The sequence below is a fragment of the Haliotis rufescens genome, unplaced genomic scaffold (assembly GCF_023055435.1).
Source record: "Haliotis rufescens isolate VD_foot unplaced genomic scaffold, xgHalRufe1.0.p SCAF_37, whole genome shotgun sequence".
Lineage (NCBI taxonomy): Eukaryota > Metazoa > Mollusca > Gastropoda > Lepetellida > Haliotidae > Haliotis > Haliotis rufescens.
In genome coordinates this window covers 1,441,173-1,468,676 of record NW_025964079.1, presented here as the reverse complement: position 1 = coordinate 1,468,676, position 27,504 = coordinate 1,441,173, and the positions used below count along the sequence as shown (strand labels likewise).

Genomic DNA, 27,504 nt, shown 5'->3' with positions numbered 1-27,504 from the left:
GAAGTTATGACCTCTTTGATAGGCATTTAGAAGTTGGAGTACTAATTAAGGATAAGAATTTATGGATGAACAACTTCTTTATTACAATTAAGAGCGACGTTTCGGTGTAGGTTCAAACACCGCTATCAAGCAAGTGATAACGGTGTTAGAAACTACACCGAAACGTCGCTCTTAATTGTAATAAAGAAGTTGTTCATCCATAAACTCTTATCCTTACTTAGTGAAATTATGGTCGTTAATCACGTGAAACGAATGCTTATTTTTTACACATCAGAAACTTCCTCAGGTCTATTTAAAATAAATGCTCTTTTTATGGCAAAATGCAAATTTTGTTGGTAAATATTTAACGTGTACGCCAGAAAAAAACAATCCGTCTCGATTATCTGCCGAAACAGATTCCATTGGGTGTAAAAGGCAAAGTAACGGTGAAATTATTTTAATGGATCATTAAAAATCAGTGATGACACCAGGTGTTCGCGAAAAGGGTAGGCATGTCCTGCCCTGGCTTTACGTTAGGTAGCGCAGTACATTAACTGAGACTAACAGCTTGAATCAATGAGTCAACAGCGTAATGTGTTGCTATATTTTTCCGCCATTTCGTAACTTAGCAAGGTTTGACTGTATATTTTCGGTTCATCGCATGAGGTATGAATGAAAATACCGACGTACAGATTGTAATATATGAACCGCGTAGAGTTTGACTTCGAAAAACAAAGACTTAGTAAAGCGCTCGTCCATGACGTCATTGGCTCTGTGACGTCTCGCACAGTAAGGCATGACGTCATTTACTCTGTGTAAAATCCATTATGACGTAATAGCTATAGCAACACAGTTCACAGTTATCTGAACCGTTTTCATTTAGGCGAAAGCTAACCCTACTTGAATAACCATCGGTATGAAATAGTAACATTTCACAATGAGTACAGGGAATCCGGAACTGACGAAAGAAACGCACAACAATAGTGCACTGGAGCAGGAGGATGGGAGCGAGGATTTTCATGATTCTATCACGAATGATTCCGCCAATGATTCCCCCGAGAGTCTTGTCAAAGCACAGTCACAAAACGTGGAAGATTCGGTGGAACCAGAACCGGATCAAGAGGAGCAGTTTTATGACGTAACTACTGGTTTAGAACATTGCAAAATTGATGATGTGCCACCACAAGATAAAGCTGAATGCTCTGGAAATCCACTTGAGGATTCTTCTCTAACGGATGATGACATTGAAGTAATATGTGAGTATATGTCTCCTGATGTGGCCACAGATTTCAAAGCTGACATTGAAGCAGTGGCAAATGCAATGAAAACTAAAACAGAAGATGATTATAAAATTGACGACATTGAAAGCGCTCCTAAGCAACAAACACCAGAGGCTGCACCTGAGTCAGACCAAATTCAAAATGGCGACGTTAATTTACAAATACCACCACCCATCATGTTTTGGCCTCCAGAATGTTATATTTCACCGTCAGAGATGCCTCGGAATTGCCCGATACCAGACCCAAACTACTTTAATCCCTCCTTGATGTTTCAACAACCTCCTCCAGATCAGGTCTTTCCGCCACATATGTTGGAATCGCAAGTCCTCCAAGAACAGGAATTGGCCAAAGCTAAAACATGTGAACAGATCGAAAGTGGCTACTTTCCCTATTCTTCTGGCGAACCTCAGTCTCCAGCGTGCTCAAGCTACACGCCGTCCTTACCCTACAGCCCATACCCGAATGCATTCAACGGACAATTCCCTGTGGGTGCGTTCGATGATATGAGTGGTTGTGATTATTCAGGAGAACCATCTCCCTTCGTCTACCCATCAATCTACGTGTCCACATCCGGTCTCATGACAGTCCTTCTGAAAAACGACACTTCTGTTGAGATGACAGCAGACAGAACCGTGCGCATCGTCAGCCACAGAAGTAAGATGGCCGTGGCGTCCAGTGCACGTGGCAATATGAGTGTTTTGTTCCACCCGTCTGTCAAGATATTTCAAGATGGAGGCACTACCAGCGTTCAGATCAATGATGTAAAGGCCAAAATGGCGACAGATGACATATGGTTCGCGAATGAACGCAGTTCCTTTAAATTCGATACCAACATGATTGAACCTGACACTACCACTTTCAGACAAATGTCAGAGGACGAGTCAGTGAATCTTCTTTTCTCGGCCGATACATTTGGCGAGAAACATGTCTCACAGTGTCTTGACGCGGCGTCTCAGGCGGAGTACGAAAATTTACCCAAGGGTGGAGTTCAAATCCGTATCAACAACGTCAAGATCACCCAAAGTGGACGTGGTGATGTGATCGTAGTCACGGGGCCGAAGTATCTGAAGATGTCGCCAAATGTGGGTATCATCCGAGTAAATACTCACTACATTGAGGTCGCAGTGGAGAAGGACTTGAGTACTCGAATTAGAAGAGGGGGGCACACTTTAACTGCAAGCGAGGGACAGGTGATGCTGTCTAATGGCAGGATCGAGGCGGGGTTTGATGAACACAGCCGCCTGAAGGTGTTGTCCCTACCTGGACGCTCCCCCCTCGAACTCGGGGAAAGGCGACCTCGGAAACACACAGGATCACCAAGACGAGCAACTGCCTTAGGTGGAATGTTCTAAGAGACATAATTTGTGGTTGACAGTTTACTTACGTTATATATTGGAGCTTTTTTATTCGTTTAAATAAGGAGCTACATGAGACTTGTCAGCTATAATGTTATTTATATGGAAATATATGTTTGAAATGCAAATTATTAAATTTAGAGTGAGATTCTATAAATGTTCTGTTAGCGCACAGGGATTTTAGCGCTACGACTACCATATGGTATCAAACCTATATACAGAAAGGGACCCTGGGGTCCGTTCCACAAAGCGATCATAGCGCTAAGGCGATCCTAACTCTACACTTTAACATATAGACATACGACTGTCGAAGCGCTACGATCGCTTTGTGGATCGGGGCCCTGGACCCACATGCACAATGAGACCTTTACGGTACACAGCAGTTGTAAGTCTATCTATACACGTTAGGTGTACTACGACGGCAGTTTCAGAAGCCGTCGTTTTAAAAGTGTCGTAAATCCTTGAATAAACGCCCGACGTTTTTTTATATTATTTTGCAAGGTCCCGTGGACAGTTAATACAGCGATGCTTACATATAATACAGGCGTTTATTATAAGGCAGAGGGTCCAGCGTTTTTTCAAGGATTTACGGTAACGATAGTTCGTAGCGCTTAGATCGATGTGTTCAAGTTAACGTTACATGTAGTACATGTGTTGAATGGTATACAATATTCAACGGAGATCGGACCGTTTAAACCATTCCGTTCTATAGCAAGCCATTATCATCAACATTTTGTACATAGGTTTCGGTGAAATGCAGTCTGCGAGTTACCATTGATACGGAGACCTTGATATGTGAGGTGTAAGGTTTATAAAGTTTGTTTTTGAAATTGAGCATTGCCTTGTTATTTTTGCAGCCATTACGTAAATATTTGATACTCCGTTATTCTTCGATATTTGGGTGATATGCTGGACATTTCTTTTGCATCCATGCTTTAATATGAACCCTTTATGTATATAGCTAACCCTAATCCGAGAAAACGACCAAACATATTTCATATGTAGGGTACTATTGATTTCAGACACAAAAGGAAAACAAGAATAGGAAAATATTCTTTCAAACTGAGACACAAACTCAATCAGTATAATTATGAATAAAGGGCCCAATAAAGACTCCGAACTAGACGGTTGTAACATCAACAAGTCAATAATGTTACAAGTCAATGATATAGTCCTACACGTAGTTTTTACTAGAGAATTTGTATAACAGAATGTGGAAAAACACTGTGATTTATCTTGCATGATAAACAAATTTGCTTTAAACTATAAGTGAGATAGATAATGTGATCACTTGTCAAGTTCGTTTTTTTATCTCTAGTGTGGGTAGAAACTGGAGCAGACACCGTTTTCATTACCATGAAATGTAAATATACTGCCTCAGGTTACCTAAACAAGTAAACAAACAAAGTGCTACAAAATATAACAATTAGAAATCAAGTTCACACAAGATTTTCAGTTTTTGATGTACATACTAGGGACATGGGAAACATATATCCCGGGGGTAGGGGTGGGGCTCATATTGGAAATAGAATCTCTTTGAAGAGACAATTAATGCGTAGGGAACTTATTTGTTCCCTTATATTTATATAAAATGTAAATAATCGTATTTAAACGATACGATTTCAGTTAAAAGGGTTTGGTACAAAACCATTCGGCGAACCCTTTTCTCTTGTACATAACTATTATCCGGCCATTGGTGGAACTTTTATTTATTGTTCGTTTGGTTGGTAAAAAAATGGTTGTTTGGTGGTTGACGACACTCAGCAATATTCCAACTACATGTACAGTAAACTACGGTTATAACGAACTAACGGATATAACGAACTAACTTTTTAGTCCCGAATATATGCTGTATATATGCTGTATATATGCTTATAACGAATTACGGTTATAACGAAATAAAATTAGAAGTCCCTTTGAGTTCGTTATAACCGTAGTTTACTGTATATGAAGGCTGTCTGTGAATGATCCACCATGTGATTGATATTATGCTCAATATCCAACGCCGTTGGGGTACATTGGCGAGCAATCAACCACGTCACTGTGCCTGACCACCCGATTAATTTAGTCGCCTCTTACGACCATGCTTGGGACTTCTGACCCGGAATCATGCACGCTTGGGACTTCTGACCAAAAGGCCAAAGATCAGTTGACAGATATTTACGTCTATAAATAATTTTGTTGACGTAGATGTTTATAGCCTAGATTCACTATTTATACGGGACACCGTGTGGGCGTTTCTCTAATAACCAAACTAAGATCTGTAGATTTAGGTAATTACTTTAATTTATGATTTAGAGAATATATTACAGTCTAAATTTCGAAAAAGAAAAGGTCCATATATTTCCAAGAGGGCCATTTGTCAGCATTATACCATGGATTCACTATCAGCTTTCCGCCCACACCACGTTGACTAGCCGTGATATAGTATAGGTGAAATACTGTTCAAAGCGCCTTACATGAACTCACTCATAGGACCCCACACGCTAAAAACCGGACAACCGGAAGTTGTGAATTCAAGATGTCTGCGCCCATGAAATAAACACATGCCTTCGGACTTCAGTCGGTAATACTACCAACAGTCGAAAAAAGCTCGGTTTAACAAAATGGGAAAGAAACAAAAGAATGATCCTCGATTAGTAAATAACAATGAAGACATTATTCAACCTATATCGGCTCGACCCAAGGTGGAATCAACCCCCTTTATCAACCCCGTGAGACAACGCAAGGACCAAAGGAAAGAAAAGAGGCAATTGAAAAAAGCAAAACGACTTGCATTTTCTCAAGGGAAAGAAGTAAGTCTGTTTATGAAAAAGTGTTCATGTCGTAAGTCCATTCAAGACATGTACCCGTAACCTTATCATTATGGGTCTAAATTAGGCTTCGCTATATATACATATGAGATAAGGCTTGTATTTCACAAGACAAGGTTCTCGTTGCCAAAATCCGCAGTTCGATCATCGGAGAGCTGGTAGCCTAGTAGCGTTGGATGTCGAGAACCTTGTTTAATATTTCATGTGGAAGCAGATCACAAGATCAGATCATAAATAAGATAAAAATTCTAATAAAATATACAAAACATTCACATATGATATATATCATGTATATATATTTATGTTAAGATGCTTCGGTAAAAGATCAAGGGCTCCGACTGTACTTTATCCTGCGATAAAATACGTTTTTTTAGGGATGTCATAATGGGCTGACGTCATGACACTGTTCAAATTACCTCCCATGTGATCTAATGTATCCATGGTAACTAATGTATCCATGATAACTTCGTTCTGTCATTGCTGTCAATCAAGATGGCGCATACACATCAATTATAGATTTGAAAATTTGTTTATCTTGTCGCATAATTGAATGTTATTCCCTAGGAAGAAATATGGCAAGATGATGTCTTACCTTCTCACGACATGCCTCCGGCTTACCCCAAACATATTCTAAACCACTGTCCGTGCCACAGCAACAACAAAGTTGTCCGAGGAAGACTGTCGTTGGCTGTGTCTGGACACAGGAATGAGCAATCCTTGAAAAGTTTAAAAACTACATGTATACCCCAGAGCTCCAGATAAGTTGCGTATCTGCATAAAATATGCATCAGAAATGCAGAAATACGCAGTGAAATAAAATTCAAGCGTATCACATACGCAACGAGCATTACAGATAAGCTACAAAAATAAAACTTGTGTGTATCATCAAAATATTATTAAGTAACCCTGCGTATTCGATTAGCAAATCAGCAACTTATTTTGAAATGTTAAACAGGGATTCCGTCAACCTTGCCAAACTCCACGATGACAGTTACATCACGATCATTTGCCATCACACTTTCTTGTGGAAGTATCGTGGTATTTTTGAGTCCTGTAAAGCTCTCGAACCCACACGACACCAGTTTGCAGGGACTAGATGAATAGTGTTTATAAATATTTAGCTTAAATACCCACATGTGTAAAAACTAGTGGGTAACAGAAATTTGAATACCCAGATAGAATTACTGATACCCAATGATTTTAAAATGCATGGGTAAAATACCCACAACACCAAAAGCTTATCTGGAGCTCTGATGCGCGTTGCTCAGTGTAGGTCATTTAGCAACATATACAGCATTCAAACAAAATGAATGCGGTTGCTCTTCCTCCGCCATCTTCATCCTATGGCAGCTATGACACACTATCATGCCCAATGGTTTGAGTGGGTGCAATTTTATCATGTAGTGCAACCAACTCAGTAAGCAGAGTTTTTGTTTGTTTGTTTGTTTGTTTGTTTGTTTGTTTGTTGTTTAACGCCTTACTCAGCAATATTCCAGCTATATGATGGCGTTCTGTAAATTATCAAGTCTGGACCAAACAATCAAGTGATTGACATCATGAGCATCGATCCACGCAATTGGGATACGATGATATGCATCAAACAAGTCAGCGAGTCTGACCACCAGATCCCGTTAGTCGCCTTTTACAACAAGCATAGTCGCCTTTTACGGCAAGCATGGGTTGCTGCAGACCTATTGTAGTCGGGATCTTCACAGGTTGCGACACCCAAGTAGTAAGCGCATAATTTCAGGACTTGCAGTTAAATCTGTCCTCTATAATTTTAGTGGTGGAAACAAAGTTGCAACGTTTACGATTGAAAACAGATGAACTTACAACATTACCAGTGATACCCTACACCGGCTATGTTTACAAGTTAACTCAGCACAACAACACACTTGTTGAATGTTTCGCGTAACGTGATTAAACTGAAGCAAATTTTTATAAAAGAAACTTACATGTAGTGAGTGAGTATGGTTGAGAATCTTGGTACAGATCTCAGTGGGTATGGATTGTCCATTTCCCATCACAACGTTTATTGATAATGGACAGGCAGCGATCGTGAAAAAACTCAACAGGTTCAAAAAGAAATGTGCGGTTACAAATCAGCATGTGTTTAGTGGTCGATTGTGACACAGGACCATGTCACTATTATTCTATGATAACAAACCCGCAGACGAGGTCGAACAACCCAAACTACTTGATGAATGACTGGTCAGAGTGGCGGTTCATGGTGTTACTGTAAAGATGACCAAAGTAAGAGTGAGTGAGTGAGTGAGTTGGGTTTTACACCGCTTTTAACATTATTCCAGTTATATCACTGCGTGTCGGCTTAATGTGGGAGGAAAGCCCGAAGTGATGCAGGTCTCAGACGTTTACCACTTCGGTGAAACCCACGAGCACGGGTATGGTGTTGACAAACCTAGAAACATAATCGGGGCAAACCGGGATTCTAATCCAATCATAGGTTTCTGGCATGCCCAAGGGACGCAACTCTGCACAGCGAATTGCGGCGCCTTAGACGACTAGGCAACCCGTGCCCCCACTGTAAGAATGAATTGTGTACTGGCTTGCTATTATGATTAGACTGGTTTTGTGTCATTGTAACTAGATCATGCTGATTATTTACTGTGTCTAATTTACCATGTTTACTATTTGTTTACAAACAGCTGTTATTTAGCTGTAGGACTGCCTACAGTGTTGTAAAATCCCAAATAACTCACAAAAGCCAATGAATTTATGATGAAGTCCCTGTTTCAGTTCCTGGAGTATTTTTTTCATAACATTGTGTCTGTTAAGGGCGTTGCAAGTTACCGGATTACCGGCTATAGTTCAGTGGTCTGACTGGTTTGGATTTCTGTGAACTGACTCTCATAGTTATTTTTATGTATACATATTCAAAGCTGCAGTAGCTTCAATTTGTTACCCTCTGACATCACAACCCTGTTTCATAAATGTGTTTGGCACTATTTGAAACTTTTCACAAGGAGACCCAGGTGGCAATAAGATTGGCTCAACCACATCCATGATTAGCTTACCGGGAGAACAATCTCATTAAAATCAGACCTTAGTTCTCGCTACCGCTAAACAAAGATCTGAAGACATCCCATTAGGGGTCACGTCAGAACGACCTTTCATCTGACCAATCAGTGCGTCGCTTACCAGATTATGAAAGTGACAGTCAGAATGTGATTTCTATTCATGCAATCTCAAAAACTTTAACATGGGATATTCCTAACGATAGTTATGGGTTTAACGACTGAATCCTTACAATCTAGACCATTTATTAGCCATTCCAGAATGTTTTTTGTTCAGGTTTCAAATTTGTAATCAAGAATTTGTCAAAATATGTCTTGAAGCGTAGTCGCCAATTTGAAATTTGTGCCGTAAAGCACGAGAAAGCTGCCTTCTGATTGGTCATTCCATTGGTCGGTCAAAGTTCGCGCAAGGTCGATCTGACGTGACCCGTAATGGGATGTCCTCAGATCTTTGTTTAGCGGTAGCGAGAACTAAGATCTGATTTTAATGAGATTGACCGGGAGAACCTTGTTATGTCAGTTAACCGGGTCGTTACCAATTACAAGTAACTGGTTCAGATATTCTTAACAGTGACACCCTCTGTTTTTGCCTGTTCACCCTCAGTCCAGCTTCGTTGTTACCATGGTTACCATACTCTTAACATTTGCTTAAAAAACAGACTGGATCTACACACTATTAGCAATTTTAAATATGACGATGTTGACAATGTGACATGGTTAAATTGCTGAGATTAAATATTTTATCCCTGGTCTTTCCGAACAAATATCTTTTTCAATAAAATGGTTATTGAAAGTCATAAACGTCACAATTATCTCCTATGTGTCTGATTTGCAGGCTAATCTGTTATACATTGTCAGATGCCAACCATATCCAGACAGGAAGTGGAGAAGAGGGCAGCTGCTGCATTGGAGAAGAAACAGGTGAAGAGGAGGGAGAAGAGGGCACGGGCCATCAAGAGGAAGATTGAGACCCGGAGGCAAGGCAAGGAGGAGATACAGGTAGGTGTGCCGGAAACAGAACCCTGTTCCTCCAAGCGACTGAAATCCATACTGTGATATAGATATTTGGTGTGTTTGTTTGTTGTTGAATCAGGAATCACGCATGTTGAGACGCCCAACGCTAACACCGTATTCGTGCGTGCGTGATTCCCGTGCACCCTTTCGAGTTGAGTTGATTGGTTCAACTGTGTCATATAGCCCTGTGATGTAAGGGTAGCATTATGCAGATGGCTGTTTCAATGAATGCTCGTTCCACCCGTGACGAACAGGTCTGATTGTTGATGAAATATAGTGATAGCTAAATAGACAGATTTTTTTATTCATGCACCGATTGTCTTTAAATGTAATATCCAGTTATGTATGACTGTTTAATAATCTCATACCAACTTTGACTGGAGTAGGTCCGATAGTTTTTCAGATATTGTAGTAAACATATTGTACCTTAAATTACCTTCCAGACTATTTGTTGTGATGTTGTTCAATCTTGCAATAGCTAGCTGCCTTAAACACGTTTAGGCCAATGTTTCAAACATTCTGATTCAGCACATGTTGTTTTGATTTGCAGGAGAAGAAGCTAGAACTACAAGCACAGAAACTAGCCATAGCTAAGGAGGAAAGAGAAATGAGGGATCTAGAAAAGAAACTAAAGATGAAGAAATCTCGGACATCGCTGCCACAATCCTTTGTGAATGATGGCTTGGACTGTATCCTTTCCCATGGCCTCAGATGGCCTCACTGCACAACATCTCACAAACATCTTAGGCTAAAAAAAATAATAGTCTTGGTTCTCGGGGACCGCCCGCATCATCATAACGTCTGCCGCGAGTTTCGTTTTTAGTTCCTTTTTAAAATTTAAAAAAAAAATCCTAATTCTTAGAAATGATGGTTCCAATATTGCATACAGTTTCTTCCTTTTACATGCTCACTGCTTTACTGCGCATCTCGAATTGTGGTCATGGCAGCAATAGGTGTTTGTATTCTTGTTTATGTAGGCAGGCCCTTTTCCCAGATTGATGGTACACAGCTGTTTACTTGGTTCCATACTAGTTTGAACAAGCAAAAGTAAAAAACACTGCTTGCCCGCACTATATTTTTATATATCTATATGACTTCAGTTGACCAATCGTCATTGAGATTATCTAAACTGCCCTTCTGCTAAGGCTAAAAAAAATAATAGTCTTGGTTCTCAGGCACTGCCCACATCATCATAAAGTTCATTGCACGTATCGTTTTTGTTTCCGTTTTCAATTTTTTTGTGCAATGTGTTTAAGTATTACGTTTTATATATTTAAAAAAAAATGAAAATAAAAACCAAACGTGCGGCAGACTTTATGATGATGCGGGTGGTGCCTGAGAACCAAGACTATTATTTTTTTAAGCCTATTATCGGAAAGTTATTCCAGACGAACATTCATCCCTCATGGGGAATATCAAGTGCTTCCCACCACTACTGTTATGTTCCTTCACATTTCCCAGACTTGTTTGAAGCCCTGGACTCCTTTGGTAAGAAGGGCGTAGGTGACCTTGACTCAGGTCAAGGGTCAGGGTCAGAGCTTGAGGATTTGGGTAAGTTCTTTAAAATAAAACCATAAATGAAATATGATACAGATGTTTTTTTGAGTTAGTGCTTACATATGGTTTTCTTTCTCAAAATATTTATTGTCCATAATCGTCACGATATGGCTGAAATATTGCTGATGTGACGTAAAGCATTAACTCACTCACTATACATAATAGTTGTTCCAATATTTACACGGTACTCTGTATATGGTGGGGCGGTCGGGTAGTCTAGTGGTTAAAGCGTTCGCTCTTCATGTCAAAGGCAAGGGTTCAATTCCTGACATGGGTACAATGTGTGAAGCCCATTTCTGGTGTCCCCCACAGTGATATTGCTGGAATATTGCTAAAAGTGGCGTCAAATCAAACTCACTCACTCACTCATGTATATGGTGGGTGGTGTAGTTGTTCGTTTGTTTTTTGGTTGCTGCACTCAGCAGTATTCCAGCTATTTGATGGCGGTCTGTAAATAGCTGACTCTGGACCAGGCGATCCAGTAATTGAGCACTGATCTACACAAGTGTATTAGAATGACATGCATCAACCAAGTCAGTGAGTTTGATCACCCAGTCCTGTTAGTCGACGCTTACAGTAAGCATGGGCTGTTGAAGCTGCCTGTGCCACTGTCATCTGTAGGTGCGTGCGTGCTTGTACTTGTCTTGTTTTAGTGCTAGCTCACTGAGATACCATGCCACAGTTTAACATGAATACCCCACACAGACACAGTATACTGACCCCGAGCAGACCAGTCCCTTAAATCCCTTAATCAAGTTAATGCCAAGCGCCAGGCAGGGTAACAACAAGTACCATCTTTTAACGTCATCTGTAACATCCCATGTTCCACTGTGAGTGATGTTATTATCCCCCCTTCCCCCAAGTGGAAAGGGGATATAGGTGCTGTTCCTTCATTCTTCCGTCCGTCCATCAGTCACGTTTCATTTCCGGAGCAGAACTCAAAAACCATGAGAGATATCTTAACCACACTTGGTACATTGATAGGTCTAGTGGTGTACTGGTGCCTTTTGATAGTTTGGGATTTAAAAACCCCAAAACATTTTGAGTTTCCATGGCAACAACCAGACATGTCATATTGGTGGGGGATATTGGTTGGTTGGTTGGTATTTCGAGTTTCCATGGCAACGACCAGACATGTCATATTGGTTGGTTGGTTGGTTTATCGATCGATTGATTGTATCCGGACCTTTACAGGGGTGGGGGGTGTCAGGGACAGCTACACAGGGCAGGAGATGACAGTTGATGTTCAAAGTTTTTTGTCTATATTGTTTGAGAGTAAACCATACTCATTAATGTTCATGAATGTAACGTTTTGGTCGTCTTATTTCTCCCAGATGAAGATATTCCCAGTGGTTCTGAAGATGAAGAATCTGGCGATGATGACCTGATTGATAACAGCGACATGGATGACGACAGTGATGACGGCTCTGACAATGATGGAAAAAATATTGAGGTTGTCATGAACGAAAATGAACCCAAACCAAAGTCTATTCTGAAGGCTAAATGTTTACAAGACCAGAGTGAAGCAAGGACGTTGACATGGCGAGAACGTGATGCTGATGACAGTGATAGTAGTGATGAAGACAGTGTACACAAGGTTCAAAATTCAAAAAGGAAAAATGATGAGGAATCAGATTCAGGTGATGAACAAATTAAAATTAGTAAAAGTTCAAAAAGGAAAATGTTAAAAATTGACGTTGATGACACAAAAGGTAAAATAGTCTTAAAGAAACAAAAAGACAATGTGGAAAAGTCTGAAGTACAAGCAAGAACATCTAAGAAAACTGAAAAAGTGAATTTCAATGAAAGTGAATCTGAAAGTGGTGGAGGTGACAGTGATGTGATCGATAGTGATGATGATGAAGACGATAATGTTGATGATGATGATGATGATCATGATGATGATGATAAAAAGGATGAAGATGCTGTCACATTACGGGAAGATATCTATGGACGATCTATCGACAAGGATGGCAATGTGGTTAAATCTGGTGGGTCGGGATCATACATCCCACCTGGTAAACGTGCCATGTTGGCAGGGGATTCTGGGAAGAGGAAGTTGATGCTGGAACGTCTCAAGAAACAACTGAAGGGGCTGATCAACAGGTGAGTAGATTTGGGATGATCTTCCTTAATTGAATAATAGGTTTATCACTGTTTTGTTTTAAAACCAAAGGTAAACGAAGACATTTTTATTTTTTGTTTGTTTGCATGGCTTTTTTGTCTAGAAAAGCAAAAGAATTGTGAATTTTACTAAACACTGTGCCATCCATTATCTGTCTGTCGTTTTATAAGTCATATGATTTATTTACAAGATCTCAAAACTGCTTGCAACCCATGCTTGCCAGAAGAGGCGACTAACAGGATCGGGTGGTCAGGCTCTCTGACTTGGTTGATGCATGTCATCGTATCCCAATTGCGTAGATCGATGCTCATGATGTCAATCACTGGATTGTCTGGTTTAGACTCGAATATTTACAGCCGCCGTCATATAGATGGAATATTGCTGAGTGCGGCATTAAACAACAAACAAACATAGAAACATAGAGTCGTTGATATGTTGAATTAATAGGTTGAGTTTGAAAGGGGTATATTTGATTCATACATTTTGTGAACATTTTCAGAGTTTTGTGTTTTGATTTTCAGAGCAAGCGAAGCAAATATCCAACCAATTAGCTCTCAGATAGAAGATATTTACATGTCCAACAGCAGAGCAGACGTCAATGAGCTCCTTACAGGGTTGTTACTGGAAGCTTGTGTTACTCCAATACTCACACCAGAGAGACTGTGTTTGGAGCTTGCGATGTTGGTGGCCATTCTACATGGCAATGTTGGTGTAGAAGTTGGTGAGTTTTATTAAATACATTTCAAAATTCAATAAGACAAGGTTATAACATTTCAATCTGCTAAAAAATACATCCTTAATTATCCACTTTTTATAGCTCAGTTCTGTTAAAATAAATACCCTGGAACATTACACCCTAGTTTCATATTGAGGCGAGTTTGAATGCACAACACTATTAATAGCCATCCAATCAATTTACACTTAGGTCTGAGAGAAATTCTCTGCGAAGTTGCTGATAAGAGAGTTATTAACGTCGTTTTACAGAGGAAGCTGTAGAAGAGAATAAGTCTGTGGTATTTTTCATAATAATAAGGATAAAGTACACTGGATAATCGAGGATGATAAATGTCAGACTCCTGGGCAGTGTAAGCATACACTGGTAAAACTGAACATGTAGATCATGTACAAGTGAAAATCTTATTTATTTTAGGGGCATGCTTCCTGCAACGCGTTGTACAACAGTTTGATGCCAGGTTCAAGGCCAGCGCTCACAGTGAGTCCAAGGAGATGGACAACATCATCATTCTGCTGGCATGTCTGTACAATTTCAAGGTGAGCAGTTCAATTTCTCTCTGCCTGTATCAAGGTGTCTACATGGGTCCAGGCTAGAATAGGTCCTTTCTCTCTGCCAGTATCAAGGTGTCCTCATGGGTCCAGGCTAGAATAGGTCCTCAATCTCTGCCAGTATCAAGGTGTCTACATGGGTCCAGGCTTGAATAGGTCCTTTCTCTCTGCCAGTATCAAGCTGTCCTCATGGGTCCAGGCTAGAATAGGTCCTCAGTCTCTGCTAGTATCAAGGTGTCCTCATGGGTCCAGGCTAGAATAGGTCCTCAATCTCTGCCAGTATCAACGTGTCCTCATGGGTCCAGGCTAGAATAGGTCCTCGATCTCTGCCAGTATCAACGTGTCCTCATGGGTCCAGGCTAGAATAGGTCCTCAATCTCTGCCAGTATCAAGGTGTCCTCATGGGTCCAGGCTAGAATAGGTCCAGGCTAGAATAGGTCCTCAATCTCTGCCAGTATCAAGGTGTCCTCATGGGTCCAGGCTAGAATGTGTCCTCATGGGTCCAGGCTAGAATAGGTTTGTTTTCGAGACGCAGAATATTTCAGGATTTATTTGTTTTAATTGGAAATAAAAACGAAACATGTGGCAGACTTTTTGGTGATGTGGGCGGTGCCTATGAACCAAGATGATTAGTTTTTTCAGCCTAATAAATATATATGCATAAACATGATAAAACAATTATCTTCCAGGTTATAATTTGCTGTTTGTTTAGGGGAATTGCCAGCACGTTTATAGTAACAACTTGATCTAATGTATCAAAAAAAAAGATGAGGGGTGATATATGTCCTTATGATTTAAAACACAGCCCAAATTGCAACATTGACTTACAACCGTCGTAGCTCAAAGGTTGATTGTGATACAGGGTCCTGGTCATGTGAGGTGTGATGCGAAAGCCTGGTGTCATTGTTTCAAAGTTGTGTTTCAAGTAAAGTTCAAGGATCTTGTCATTTTCAATCCTGAGTAGTGTTACCAGCAGGGCCCCATTCCAGTGATCTAGCCGTTTGCTAGGGTGTGTGTGTCATGTTTCAGATCCTCCAGAGCTCGCTGCTGTTTGATGTGGCGAGGAGGTTCATCACCAGGTTCCAGGAGAAGGATATAGAACTCCTCCTGCTTCTGTTGAAGAGTAAGTCAAGGCTTGGGATTATATATGACTCCAATCTCAGTTAAATCAGACTCTTTACTCTGATTTGATACCAACTCTGTCAAGATTTGACCAACCCTCCATATAAGGTCATGTCAGACATTGCTAATCAGCTAATCAGCATGGATGCTTCTAAAAACAACTGATCATGCTGATTGCCATGGCTTCTACACTCAAAAGGATGTATTATCGAGGGAACATTTGTGGTTGTTTTTTTAATCTATTCAAATCAAATGTTCAAATCTTGGATAGAAACTGCATTGTCAAATTACTGTGTTGGCAAATTAAGAATAAAGGGAGGTCGAATCATTTTAGAAACTGACCTCTGATTGGCTTTACAATCCAAGCATCTTTCATCTTGATTGGATGATCAAAGTTTGTTCGGGAGACCTGAGGTGATCTGTTCAGGGTTTGCCAGATCTTGACGTAAAAGTGTGGAAGATCAGTTGTTCTTAACATACTTCAAGCTCTGTCACACCACCTGATGTGGTATGTCTTCAAGAACTAAATGGTCTCGTCAACAGTTTCTGTGGGGGATGGTGGGTCTCAACTTAATGCTCAAAGTATAAGGATTTGGTTGATTGGTTTGTCTTTTAACGCCGCTCTCAGCAATATTCCAGCTATGTGACGTCCGTCTCTAAATAATCTAGTCTGGACCAGACAATCCAATGTTTGACATCATGAGCATCAATCTACGCAATTGGGATAAGATGACATGCATCAACCAAGTCAGCAAGCCTGAACACCAGATCCCCTTAGTCGCCTTTTACGACAAGCATAGTCGCCTCTTACAGGAAGCATGAAGACCTATTCTACCCCGATCTTCACGGGTCCAAAGTGTGAGGAATTTGTTCACCTTTCTGATGAGGTCATGATGCTTGTCCCTAGATGCTGGCTTCAGTTTGAGGAAGGAGGACCCGGCGGGTCTGAAGGACCTGATCCTGGAGATCCAGACAGCTGCCGGGTCACCCGACGCCTCCCAGGACAAGTCCCGCGTCCGCTTCATGCTGGACATCCTACTGGCCATCAAGAACAACAACATGAGGAAGATCCCCAACTACGACCCTGATCACCTGGAGCACCTGCGCAAACTCATCAGGAACTACATCAGAGGTGAGACATCTTTAAGTGGTGTTTGATAGGGCTGGGACAATACACCGACTGTGCGATCCGATATGTATCAGGATACCTTGCTCTTGATCCGATACATATCATGATATTTGCATGTACTCTTATCTGTGGAGTGTACACCATCTTTTTCATAGACAGGATGGCCAAATAACTGATGGTGCAGTGGTTAAAAATGTTAACATTTTCACAAGTAAATTTCACTACTAATTAGTGTTTAGTGTAACAGTTATAAAGAAAAAATCTAAGGTAAGGCTAAAAATAATAATAGTCTTGGTTCTCAGGCACTGCCTACATCATCATAAAGTTTATTGCACATGTTGTTTTTGTTTCCATTTTCAATTGCCTGTTCGCGGAGCTCTCTATACCAAGAGTATAACAAAGGTGTCACACACTGGGAAGAACATTAATACAGGGTATAACTCTGATTAACTCATGAAAATGTAAATTGGCAATATATTGCAATTCGTATTGGAATACAGGTTAAAGTATGGCCCCATTTCGCAATACAAAATCAAGGTCAATACACAGGCCAAATACTCAGTTTATCGGATTGGTTTATCATATTGATAACACTATTCATTATGTGATAACAATATATATCCTATAAATGAAGACACATTGAAGATACAATGATAATACTGTTGAACAGATGGAGGTCTGGGCAGCAACCAGCTCAACATAGGCCTAGAGGATCTGTTGAAAGCCGAGGAGAAGGGACGATGGTGGGTGGTTGGGTCGGCCTGGAGCGGCCGTGAGATGGAACACAATACCCAGGGTAAGTCTCAAGGATCTGTTGAAGGTCGAGGGGAAGGGACGATGGTGGGTGGTTGGGTCGGCCTGGAGCGGTGGTGAGATGGAACACAGCACCCAGGGTAAGTCTCAAGGATCTGTTGAAGGCCGAGGGGAAGGGACGATGGTGGGTGGTTGGGTCGGCCTGGAGCGGCCGTGAGATTGAACACAGCACCCAGGGTAAGTCTCAAGGATCTGTTGAAGGCAGAATGGAAGGGACGATGGTGGGTGTTTGGGTCGGCCTGGAGAGGCCGTGAGATGGAACACAGCACCCAGGGTAAGTCTTCAAGGATCTGTTGAAGGGTGGTGGTCAGTGGGCGGTGGTCGGTGTACCACTTTTCAAGCATAGTTGTACTACTTCCCAAGCACTGATTGAGTGGAGGATGCCATAATCAGTGAAAACACACAAACAAACAACCCCATTATACTTACGTATCCAGCCAGATTGTTACCAAATGATATAGTATTTCTGAAGAAATTAACTGAACAGTGTGTCTACCTATGCCAAGTGCTAGAGTAACAACAAAAAAACAGGTGTTGACTCTAGCACACACAGGAAAGAGTGACGTTTTTTCCCCGCCTTTTAGCACAGAAGAGCTGAAGAGCTACATGTGCTATTAGGGGAACAACATGTTTAGTTGACAGTGAAGAGGACTTCTGTTGAAAATCTGAAGATTTAGTTACAGTTTGTCTGCAGCCAAAATACAGGATTTATGGCTATGATGTAATAGAGGTAGAGGATTTGCAGGAATTATTTTTTATATTAAAAGATATTCCTTGCATCCAAAGAGAGCTACACATTTAGCGTCTGTCTGACTAACTGTCTTGAGTTCTTTTGAGTATCAATTATATGTTATTAATCATTAATGATCCTTGTGGAGAGTTCAGGGCTGAAGGTCCCTCCCTACTTCCTCACGCTTGGTGGAATATCTGACTTAGGGATGATTAGGTGATTAAAATGTGTAATGGAGTTGTGTGTCATCATACGCCAAGCACACAAATCACTGGTCATGCTGGTACTTACAGGCTTGTGTAATAAAGGTGTACTTAACTGACTGGTCTAAAGCCGTGGTGACTCTATCATGTCCACTTGTGCATCAGCTGATATCTATTTCATCTTCCGAGCAGCCTCCACGTCAACGTTCTCGGTGTCCAACGTGATGAATGAGGCCAGCTCCCAGTTGATGGAGCTGGCTCGCAAGCAGAGGATGAACACGGACATCAGGAAGACGATATTCTGCGTCATCATGACCAGCGAGGTAACCATTCGGTGTAGTCATTGTTTTAACATCTGCAGTGACAGCACATTGTTGCAAATACACTACTCAACTTTTGATAGGGATATTGTGAGTGTCCAGGGGTAGCCTAGAGGTTAAAGCGTTCACTCGTCATTGTTTTCAAATCTGCAATGGCAGAACATTGTTGTAAATACAGTCAAGTCTCGTTAATCTGACACTCGTTAATCTGACAATCGGCTTTATCCGACACTAATGATGGGAAACGATTAAATCAGTGCTATTTACACCTGTTAATCTGACAGTCTCCCACTCTGACTCCAACACACCTAATTTGTGTGCTTTACCGAATTACCGAAATCACTTATTAATCAGTCTTGTTAATCCGACACAGTGATCAGTGTACTTCGTTGTCATCTGCCCATGAGAACACAGCTGTGTTTTGATGCGAGACGAGTCGGCTGGTAGCTGCGTATTACGGCTGCAGAGATTAACTTGCTTAAAAATTATGAACAATTAGTGTTTGTATCGTTATCTAGCATGTAGTTTTCCGATTTTTCGATCACGAACGTTGATACTACTTAATTTCGTTTATCCGACATTCTCGTTAATCCGACATACTCATATGCAACCAATCATGTCGGATTAACGGGACTTGACTGCATACTTCTCATCTTTTGATAGGGATAGGGATATTCTGAGTGTCAGGCAGGTACTGGATGTGACTGATTGCTGGGAGAAGTGGTCATACAAATATCATTCAATATTGCCCTGAAACAGACTCATTTTCAGCATCATTACAAATAATATGTAGTTCATATAACTTTCCCTTAAGCTGAGACTGCCTCCGTGGTCTAGTGGTAGAGCATCCGCCCAGAGAGCGGAAGGTCTGGGGTTCAACACCCGTCTGTGTCATACCAAAAGACGTTAAAAGATGGTACTTGTTACCCTGTCTGGCGCTCAGCATTAAGGGGCTAAAACAAGGACTGGTCGGCTCGGAGTCAGTATACTGTGTCTGAGTGGGGTATTCATGTTAAACTACGGCATGGTATCTCAGTGGGCTAGCACTATAAATCGGCATCAGTCCGGACTAGTGCAAGCAGCCACACACACACGTGCATGCACGTCCCTATATAAGTGCAATAGTCTTGGACGCGATGTTAAACCCAATTTCACCTCATCACCTTCAATCTGATGTTTTAAGTTTTGTAACAGTATAAACAATCTCTCAGTATCCCACACTGAAGCACATGTAACACTTGTAGTGTCTCCTTGGGCAAGTGACTGTGTTCGAAATGTGCCTCTGTTCACTCAGCAGTGAATGGGTACCCGGTAGGATATGCTGGCAATGTAGTTGTTAACCTTCTAACGCCTAACAGGCAGCTTGGATTGTATACTCCCCAGGGAGCTGAGAATGGTTGTTGAGTGCACACTGATCCAGTGAATGGGGTAATAATACCGCTTTGAGCATGCCCCTGAGTGATGTGGAAATATGCGCAATATTATCCCTATCGGAACTTGAGTAGTATATTAGGACTTTGAAGGATAACAGCTTCTTTATTCCTTGTAACGGCATTTCAGGGCTACCTCTTGCCCCTTCATTGGGTGTATCATTACCTTGATTGTCTGGCGTTCTTTCTACAAAGCGATCGTAACGCTACGACTGTCGTAAGTCAATGTTAAAATATGGGAGTTACGATCACCTTAGCGCTATGATCGCTTGGTGAAACGGGGCTCTGAGTGTTACACATCTCATACCAAGCCCCATCGTCCCACTCTACCTGTACTCAATTGGCTTCTCTCCCAGTGACTTCGGGGGCACGGGTGGCCCAGTCATCTAAGGCGCTGCGATTTGCTGTGCAGAGTTGCTTCCCTTGGGCACGCCAGAAACCCATGATTGTGGGTTCGAATCCCGGTTCGCCCTGATTATGTTCCTAGGTTTGTCAGCATCATACCCGTGCTCGTGGGTTTCACCGAAGTGGTAAACGTCTGAGTCCTGCATCACTTCGGGCTTTCCTCCCGCATTAAGCTGACACACCGCGATATAACTGTAATACTGTTAAAAGCGGCATTAAACCCAACTCACTCACTTACTCATTATTCACCTGATGAAGGGGCAAGAAGTTGCCCTGAAACGTTACAAACAATAAAGAAGTTGTTATCCTTAAAAGTTTCATGTCTTCATGTCCTTTCAACATCTTAAAGCCTATCAGTACTAACATTGAAAGATTTACTCCCCGCTGTGAAGATCCAGGGTAGAACAGGTCTTCAGCAACCCATGCTTGTCGTAAGAGGCGACTAACGGGATCAGGTCGTCAGGCTCGCTGACTCGCATGTCATTGTATCCAAATTGCGTTGATAAGGCTCATGATATGAATCACTGGATTGTCTGATCCAGACTCGATTATTTACAGACCGCTGTCATCTAGCTAGAATATTGCTGAGTGCGTCGTTAAACAACAAACAAACAAATGTGTGGAAGTACTGTTCCCTTCATGAAGGTCATGTGACCATGTTTGACAAGTGAGCTGTTGAGACATACCGCGGTGGTTGCTGTTGTCAGGATTACATCGATGCGTTTGAGAAGTTGCTGAAGCTGGGCCTGAAGCACCAACAAGAAAGGGAGATAATCCATGTGATCCTGGACTGCTGTCTCCAGGAGAAGAAGTTCAACCCATTCTACGCCTTCCTTGCTCAGAAGTTCTGTGAGTTTGACAGGCGGTTCCAGGTCAGTTGTACACTCGTGTTTGCTGCATTAACCAGCGTCATTAATACCTAGGACCCCTTCGGCATCATGGCATCATTTAGAGTCTGGTTTGAATGACACAACGCTAAACATAGACTTCAAAATTAAACTGTCCTTTCATGATTGGAACAAGCAGATCATGAGTACTTACTAACCATGTTTTCGCAAAAGACGTTAAAGAACACCCAATTTTTTCATATGACTATAATTAATCTGTCATTGCTGGTAGGTATTGTGACACACAACAATCCAATTGTGGCTTATCTTTACTTGTAAAGAGTGGTATACATCGTTAGAAATTGGCACTAGTCCTGTAGTCCTTGCCAAACTGCACATTAGTTAAGGTATCATGAGGACTAGTAGAAATTTGCCGCTTTTAAGGATTTTACTATATGTTATCATTGTAGGGACTGGTGGACTAAAACTGTTAGTTTCTACCGCTGGTATGTGTTACTAATGGTGTGCTTGTATCCCCCTCCCAGATGACCGTGCAGTTCAACCTGTGGGACAGGTACAAGGAGATGGGGGGCGTGGCACAGCACAGCCGAGACAACCTCGCCGCTCTCATCTCACACCTCCTGCTCAAGAAGGGTCTCTCTCTGTCTGTCCTTAAGGTACAGAGTTATTAAACTGTGTGTTGTGTTGGAAACTGTTAACAGAGATTTTGACTTGGGGTGTATTGCAGGAGTCACTCTTATTTGAATGTAATCATGCATTTTAAAATGAGTGGTGTAGGAAAGATAGCACAGGAAAATAGTCAAATCTGCATTTGAAATTTCACATTGCGCAATATTTTTATTAATGGATCAATAATTACTTGTAAATTAACCAACTTTCAAAACTTTTGACATAAAGTTTTCTCATATTTAAATACGCACATATGAAAATGATATAGTTCAACCAGAGGTTTTGCCACAAATTTATGAATTAGGTGGAGGCCCTCCCTTTCAGTTCCAGGAAGAGGGAATTTCTTTTCATCTGGTGTATGAACTCCCAGAAAGGGGGAAAAGTCGTAGCTCAGGACATGGATGTGGGTTTTTTTATGTACAGCCATTCGTCTGCATGAAATCTCAAACGGAAAAGGGGCGGTCAGGTTGCCTAGTGCCTGATTCCCGACATGGGTACAATGTGTGAAGCCCATTTCTGGTGTCCCCCGCCGTGATATTGCTGGAATATTGCTAAAAGCGGCATAAAACCATACTCACTCACTCAAACGGAAAGACATCGTTTCTGGTCATGCGCAGATTGACACTTCCAAATATATTTCAGCAACTTCCTTGAATACATTCACTTTCATGTGCGTAGTAAACATAACAGTCGTGGGAATGACAGACATTGCTTACATTCTTGTAAGCCATATTATGTTATGTCATATGTGGGTATTTTAATATGAGAAAATTTTAAGTCAAAAGTTTTAGCTCCATGTTCCTTGGCTGTCTTCTGTGCCAGTAATCTGAAAACTCTGAGCCACTCAGATCACATGATGGTGGCAATCCAGCATGTCACAGCACCAATTTGAGAACTTGAGTCAAATCAGTGTACGCAACTGGTTCAAGTAAATAAGACTGGGATTTCACATAGAAGGCATGACCACGCATGCTCCTGAGCTTAGGGCGAAATATTTGGTTGATTTGTCACTGCTAGAATAAAAGGTGAAAAAGAAAATTTCAACATTGAAATATTGGCATCCAAGTTCCAGATAAACAGCATTATCAGTAAACACAAGGACTGTCAGTGTACTGTGTCTTGAGTGTGGTAGTCAGGTTAAGCTGCAGCATTTGTAGCTCAGTGAGCTAGCATTATAAAGTATTAGTCTGGGCTAGCACACATGCATACACACACACACACAGCTATATATATATATTACATACATATATATATATATATATATATATATATATATATATATATATATATATATATATACACAATAACCTCTACCGCGACATTCAACCCCAATATTTCGACTTGACCTCACCCCATTTCTCACCCTCATCAGGTTGTGGAGTTCGGCACCCTGGAGAAGCCGATGGTGAGGTTCCTGAAGTCACTGTTGATGTCGCTTCTCATGGCAGCAGACCAGGACGAGATGGTGGCAGTGTTTGAAAGAATCGCACCCCTCCACAAACTCAGCCATGTGCAGGAAGGACTCAAATTATTCATGCGGCACTTCCTTCTACGAGGGAAGGGGAAGGCGGACATTGAAGATCTAGAGGAACTCCCAAGTCGAATTAAGCTGGCAGAGAAGGCCCTGAGTCTGGGGCAGTCTAGTATGTTATTGTGATTCTCCAACAGAAAAATGTTGTAATTAAATATGTTGTTACAAATAATGAATGTCATTGTAAATTTGTGTTATTTGCATCCTTGATAGTCCCTGTGAGGATATTGCTTTTCTGTTTGTTGTTTAATGCCGCACTCAGCATATTCCAGCTATATGATGTCGGTCTGTAAATAATCAAGTCTGGACCAGACAATCCAGTGATCGATATTGTGAGCAAAAATCCATGCCATCAGGGTACAATAACACTCGATCAACCAAGTCACAGAGTCTGACCACCTGATCCTTTGAGTCACCTCTAACGACCAGCATAGTCACTTTTTACAACCAGCATAGTCACCTCTCATGATCATCATCCCAAGGCAAGAGAGTTAACTGACTATAAAAGTCCAGTTTCCACCCTTGCCGAACTAGGCTGGTATTATGGAGTTACATTTTGGCTGGACTAACAAGTCTATGCATAGTCCAATCAAAATCGCACAACAAAATCGAAATCCTGTTTGTAAACTGTCATGCAGATTACGATCGACTGCAGGATTTGCAAAGCATGTGCACTGCTAACATATTTTCGACAGATATTTTCTAAATCTTTTCATGTTTTTAATCAAGGTGCTTACTTTATTTGATGTACTTCGCAATGTAAGACTCATTTTATCACAATATAGATCTTGATTATCGAACAGATCGTCTTGACTGGGCACCGCCGTTTTGTTTGAAGCAAATGCAAGTGATACGAGAGGTGGAATCTGATTGGTCCGTAGGAGAGGCATAGAAGGGACATAACTTGAAATAACCACTGGTGGCGCTATGATCGAGCCCAGGAATTCCAGCCTAGTTCGGCAAGGGTGGAAACTGGACTTTTAAAGTCAGTTAACTCCCTTGCCTCGGGAAGATACTCACGATAGGCAGCTCATATGACAAGCAGTCACTTTTTATGACCAGCAGAGGTTGCTGGGGATCAGTTCTAATCTGGACTGCCACAGTTGTTTTATGTTTTATGTATTGTATTTAGAGTCACACGTACTGGAGTTTGTGAGCTGAATGTACGTGTACACGAAGAGACGAAAGATTGAGGGATGTACATGAATGTTCATCTGATGATATCCCTCCTGTCTCACGAGTGTCACATGTAACAAAATCATCGCCGAGTTCACACATTACAGAGACGTTTTGTTTGTTGTATAACGCCGCACTCAGCAATATTCCAGCTATATGATGGCACTCTGAAAATAATCGAGTCTGGACCAGACAATCCAGTGATTGACATCATGAGCATCGATCCACACAATTGCGAAACGATGGACATGCATCAGCCAGGCAGCGAGTCTGACCATCCAATCCCGTTAGTCGCCTAAAACGACAAGCATAGTCACCTTTTACAGCAAGCATGGGTTGCTAAAGACCTATTCTACCCCGGATCTTCATGGGTCCCACAGAGACGTACCTTGAGTGTAATGTACTACACAAACAAAAGAGAACACCCAATTTGTTCAGATTACTATAATTAGTCTGTCAAATCATAAATCAGGTGATCTCTTAACTTCTTTTGAGTACTATATTTTTGTGTGAAAATATTTGATCTTTCTTGTGACCACCTGCAGACCTCAGTATCATAAGTCAAAGAGGCTTAGTCTCTGCACTGTTGCTGCCTCCTGCCAGTCTCTTCTAGTTGCAGTAGTGAATGTCAATCCTTATCTTCTCGACCCGTGAAGATTCCGGGGTAGAATAGGTCTTCAGCAACCCATGCTTGCCGTAAAAGGCGACCATGCTTGTCGTAAAAGGCGACTAACGGGATCGGGTGGTCAGGCTCGCTGACTTGGTTGATGCATGTCATCGATCCCAATTGCGTGGATCGATGCTCATGATATTAATCACTGGATTGTCTGGTCCAGACTTGATTATTTACAGACCGCCGTCATACAGCTGGAATATTGCTGAGTGCGGCGTTAAACAACAAACCACTCAACCAACCTTATCTTCTCACAATAATGGATGGCACAGGTCACCAAAGTGAAAAACGTTTGAGACCAGCATCACATTGGGCTTTCCTCCTACATTGAGCCAACACGCTGTGATATAATGTCGTGCACTTCACAACAAAGACATGTATAGGTTTTATATTTTTAATCTTTGATAATTACTTAACATCTATCATGTATCATATATAATGGCTATAGTAATCGACATCACAGATGACAGAAATGGAATTGAAATGACTAAAAGTCAACGTTCATCACAACAACCTATACAAGTCACAGATGAGCCTTGTGGTGGCTCTGCTATACAGCCGACATATATCTCCCTCCTGTTTCCCTCCCGTCTGATGGGCAGAGTTACCTCCCTTCTCTAACATAACCTTACAAAGGGCTGTAGGGTTGCCAAGTGGTTGAAACGTGGGCTTAACACATTGAATGTCTGGGTTTGATTCCCAAATGGGTACAATGTGTGAAGACTATTGTTGGTATCCCCTGCTGAGATGTGAAATAATTCTGTAGGTGGCGGAAATTCCAATACTCTAAGTCTAGGCAGTTTCTCACAGCTGTGAAGGTTGCGGTCGGTGGTTCATAGGTTGGCTTAAGTTCGGTGTCCCCCGTTATGGCTGGAGTAGTTCTAACAGCAGCACAGACCCGAGCCACAACTGTGATATCTGCATATACTATAGTCTGAATCATACAATGGACTCTTTTAGCAGTAATTCTATGATTATGGAAATTATTTTGTCGCTTTTATTTGTTTGCACGTAAGTTGTTCCCATCAGTACGCCTCCAGGGCGGTTGGGTGGCCTAGTAGTTAAGCGTTTGCTTGTCACGCCAAAGACCCAGGTTTGCTTCCCGATGTGGGTACAATGTGTGAGGTCCATTTCTGGTGTCCTTCGCCGTGATATTGCTGGAATATTGCTTAAAGCGGCGTAAAACCATACTCACTCCCTCACTCACTCAGTACTCGTCCATAAGTGCGGGTTCCGTAGTGACTGGTGGAGGAGAGAAGAGACCTAGGCATCACATACTGTACACACTCAAGGCCTGGTCTACAGCATGACGAGGCACAGCTTGAACTGCTGTATTCTTAAACAATGAGTCACTTTACGAAACACCCCAGGTAAACCACTTGGCCACTTGACTGCCCATGTAAAACTATGATGCTAAGATAGTGAGTATGGTTCTACGCTGCTTTTAGCACTATTCAAGTAATATCACATCCGGGGACACCAGAATGGGCTTCACACATTGTACCCATGTGGGGAACCGAACCCAGATCTTAGGTGTGACGAGCGAACACTTTAACCACTAGGCTACCCCTCGCCTGATGTTAAGATAGAAACTGATATGATGTTAAAACAGTCACTGGTGTTACTTCATGATGTTAAACAATAACTGAGTTGTTGTAGAAATAACAAGTCACACCAAGCAAGGGTAACAACTGCCACTACATCAAGGCCCATCTGTGCAACATCACATACAATACGTATCACCATTGCATTTACCGCCCATGTTACCATGGTTACAATCATATCATTCCTCCTTCACGTACATGACTTCCTGTTTATCACTGACTTCAAGATCTTTGTTCACCACCCTGTAAATTTCAGCAGAGCGGCCATGTTTGAGAACACACTTCCTTACGAACACAACAGCTTGAGCAGAAAACTAGTCTACATGAAGTATATCAACTTCACTACTTTGCATACATTGTCCAATTAAGTGATAAATATATTATACAGGGAAGCAGTAATATTTAGCAG

The 27,504-nt window shown here is 41.5% G+C and overlaps 2 protein-coding genes across 2 annotated transcripts; both read left to right on the top strand.

Moving 5' to 3' along the window:
* The first annotated feature begins 816 nt into the window (after window positions 1-816).
* LOC124140425 lies at window positions 817-3,448 on the top strand. Its single transcript, XM_046507972.2, has one exon. It carries the CDS (start codon window positions 917-919, stop codon window positions 2,609-2,611), a length of 1,695 nt encoding a protein of 564 aa, XP_046363928.2. The 5' UTR covers window positions 817-916; the 3' UTR covers window positions 2,612-3,448.
* A 1,678-nt stretch (window positions 3,449-5,126) lies between these two features.
* On the top strand, window positions 5,127-23,823 carry LOC124140426 (nucleolar MIF4G domain-containing protein 1-like). Its single transcript, XM_046507973.2, has 14 exons — window positions 5,127-5,409; window positions 9,321-9,461; window positions 10,027-10,165; window positions 10,938-11,027; window positions 12,368-13,139; window positions 13,680-13,879; window positions 14,309-14,430; window positions 15,472-15,565; window positions 16,472-16,696; window positions 17,364-17,489; window positions 18,632-18,762; window positions 21,302-21,466; window positions 21,967-22,098; window positions 23,484-23,823. Exons 1-14 carry the CDS (start codon window positions 5,221-5,223, stop codon window positions 23,766-23,768), a joined length of 2,811 nt encoding a protein of 936 aa, XP_046363929.2. The 5' UTR covers window positions 5,127-5,220; the 3' UTR covers window positions 23,769-23,823.
* Window positions 23,824-27,504: the final 3,681 nt, after the last annotated feature.

What these genes read in the sequence shown, in the direction of transcription:
- LOC124140426 (XM_046507973.2), top strand. Translation starts at nt 5,221, where the DNA reads ATGGGAAAGAAACAAAAGAATGATCCTCGATTAGTAAATAACAATGAA. An exon ending in CTGAAGGGGCTGATCAACAG is followed by an intron (nt 13,140 to 13,679) that starts GTGAGTAGATTT and finishes TTTGATTTTCAG; the next exon opens with AGCAAGCGAAGCAAATATCC. An exon ending in CATCAGGAACTACATCAGAG is followed by an intron (nt 16,697 to 17,363) that starts GTGAGACATCTT and finishes ACTGTTGAACAG; the next exon opens with ATGGAGGTCTGGGCAGCAAC.
- LOC124140425 (XM_046507972.2), top strand. Translation starts at nt 917, where the DNA reads ATGAGTACAGGGAATCCGGAACTGACGAAAGAAACGCACAACAATAGT.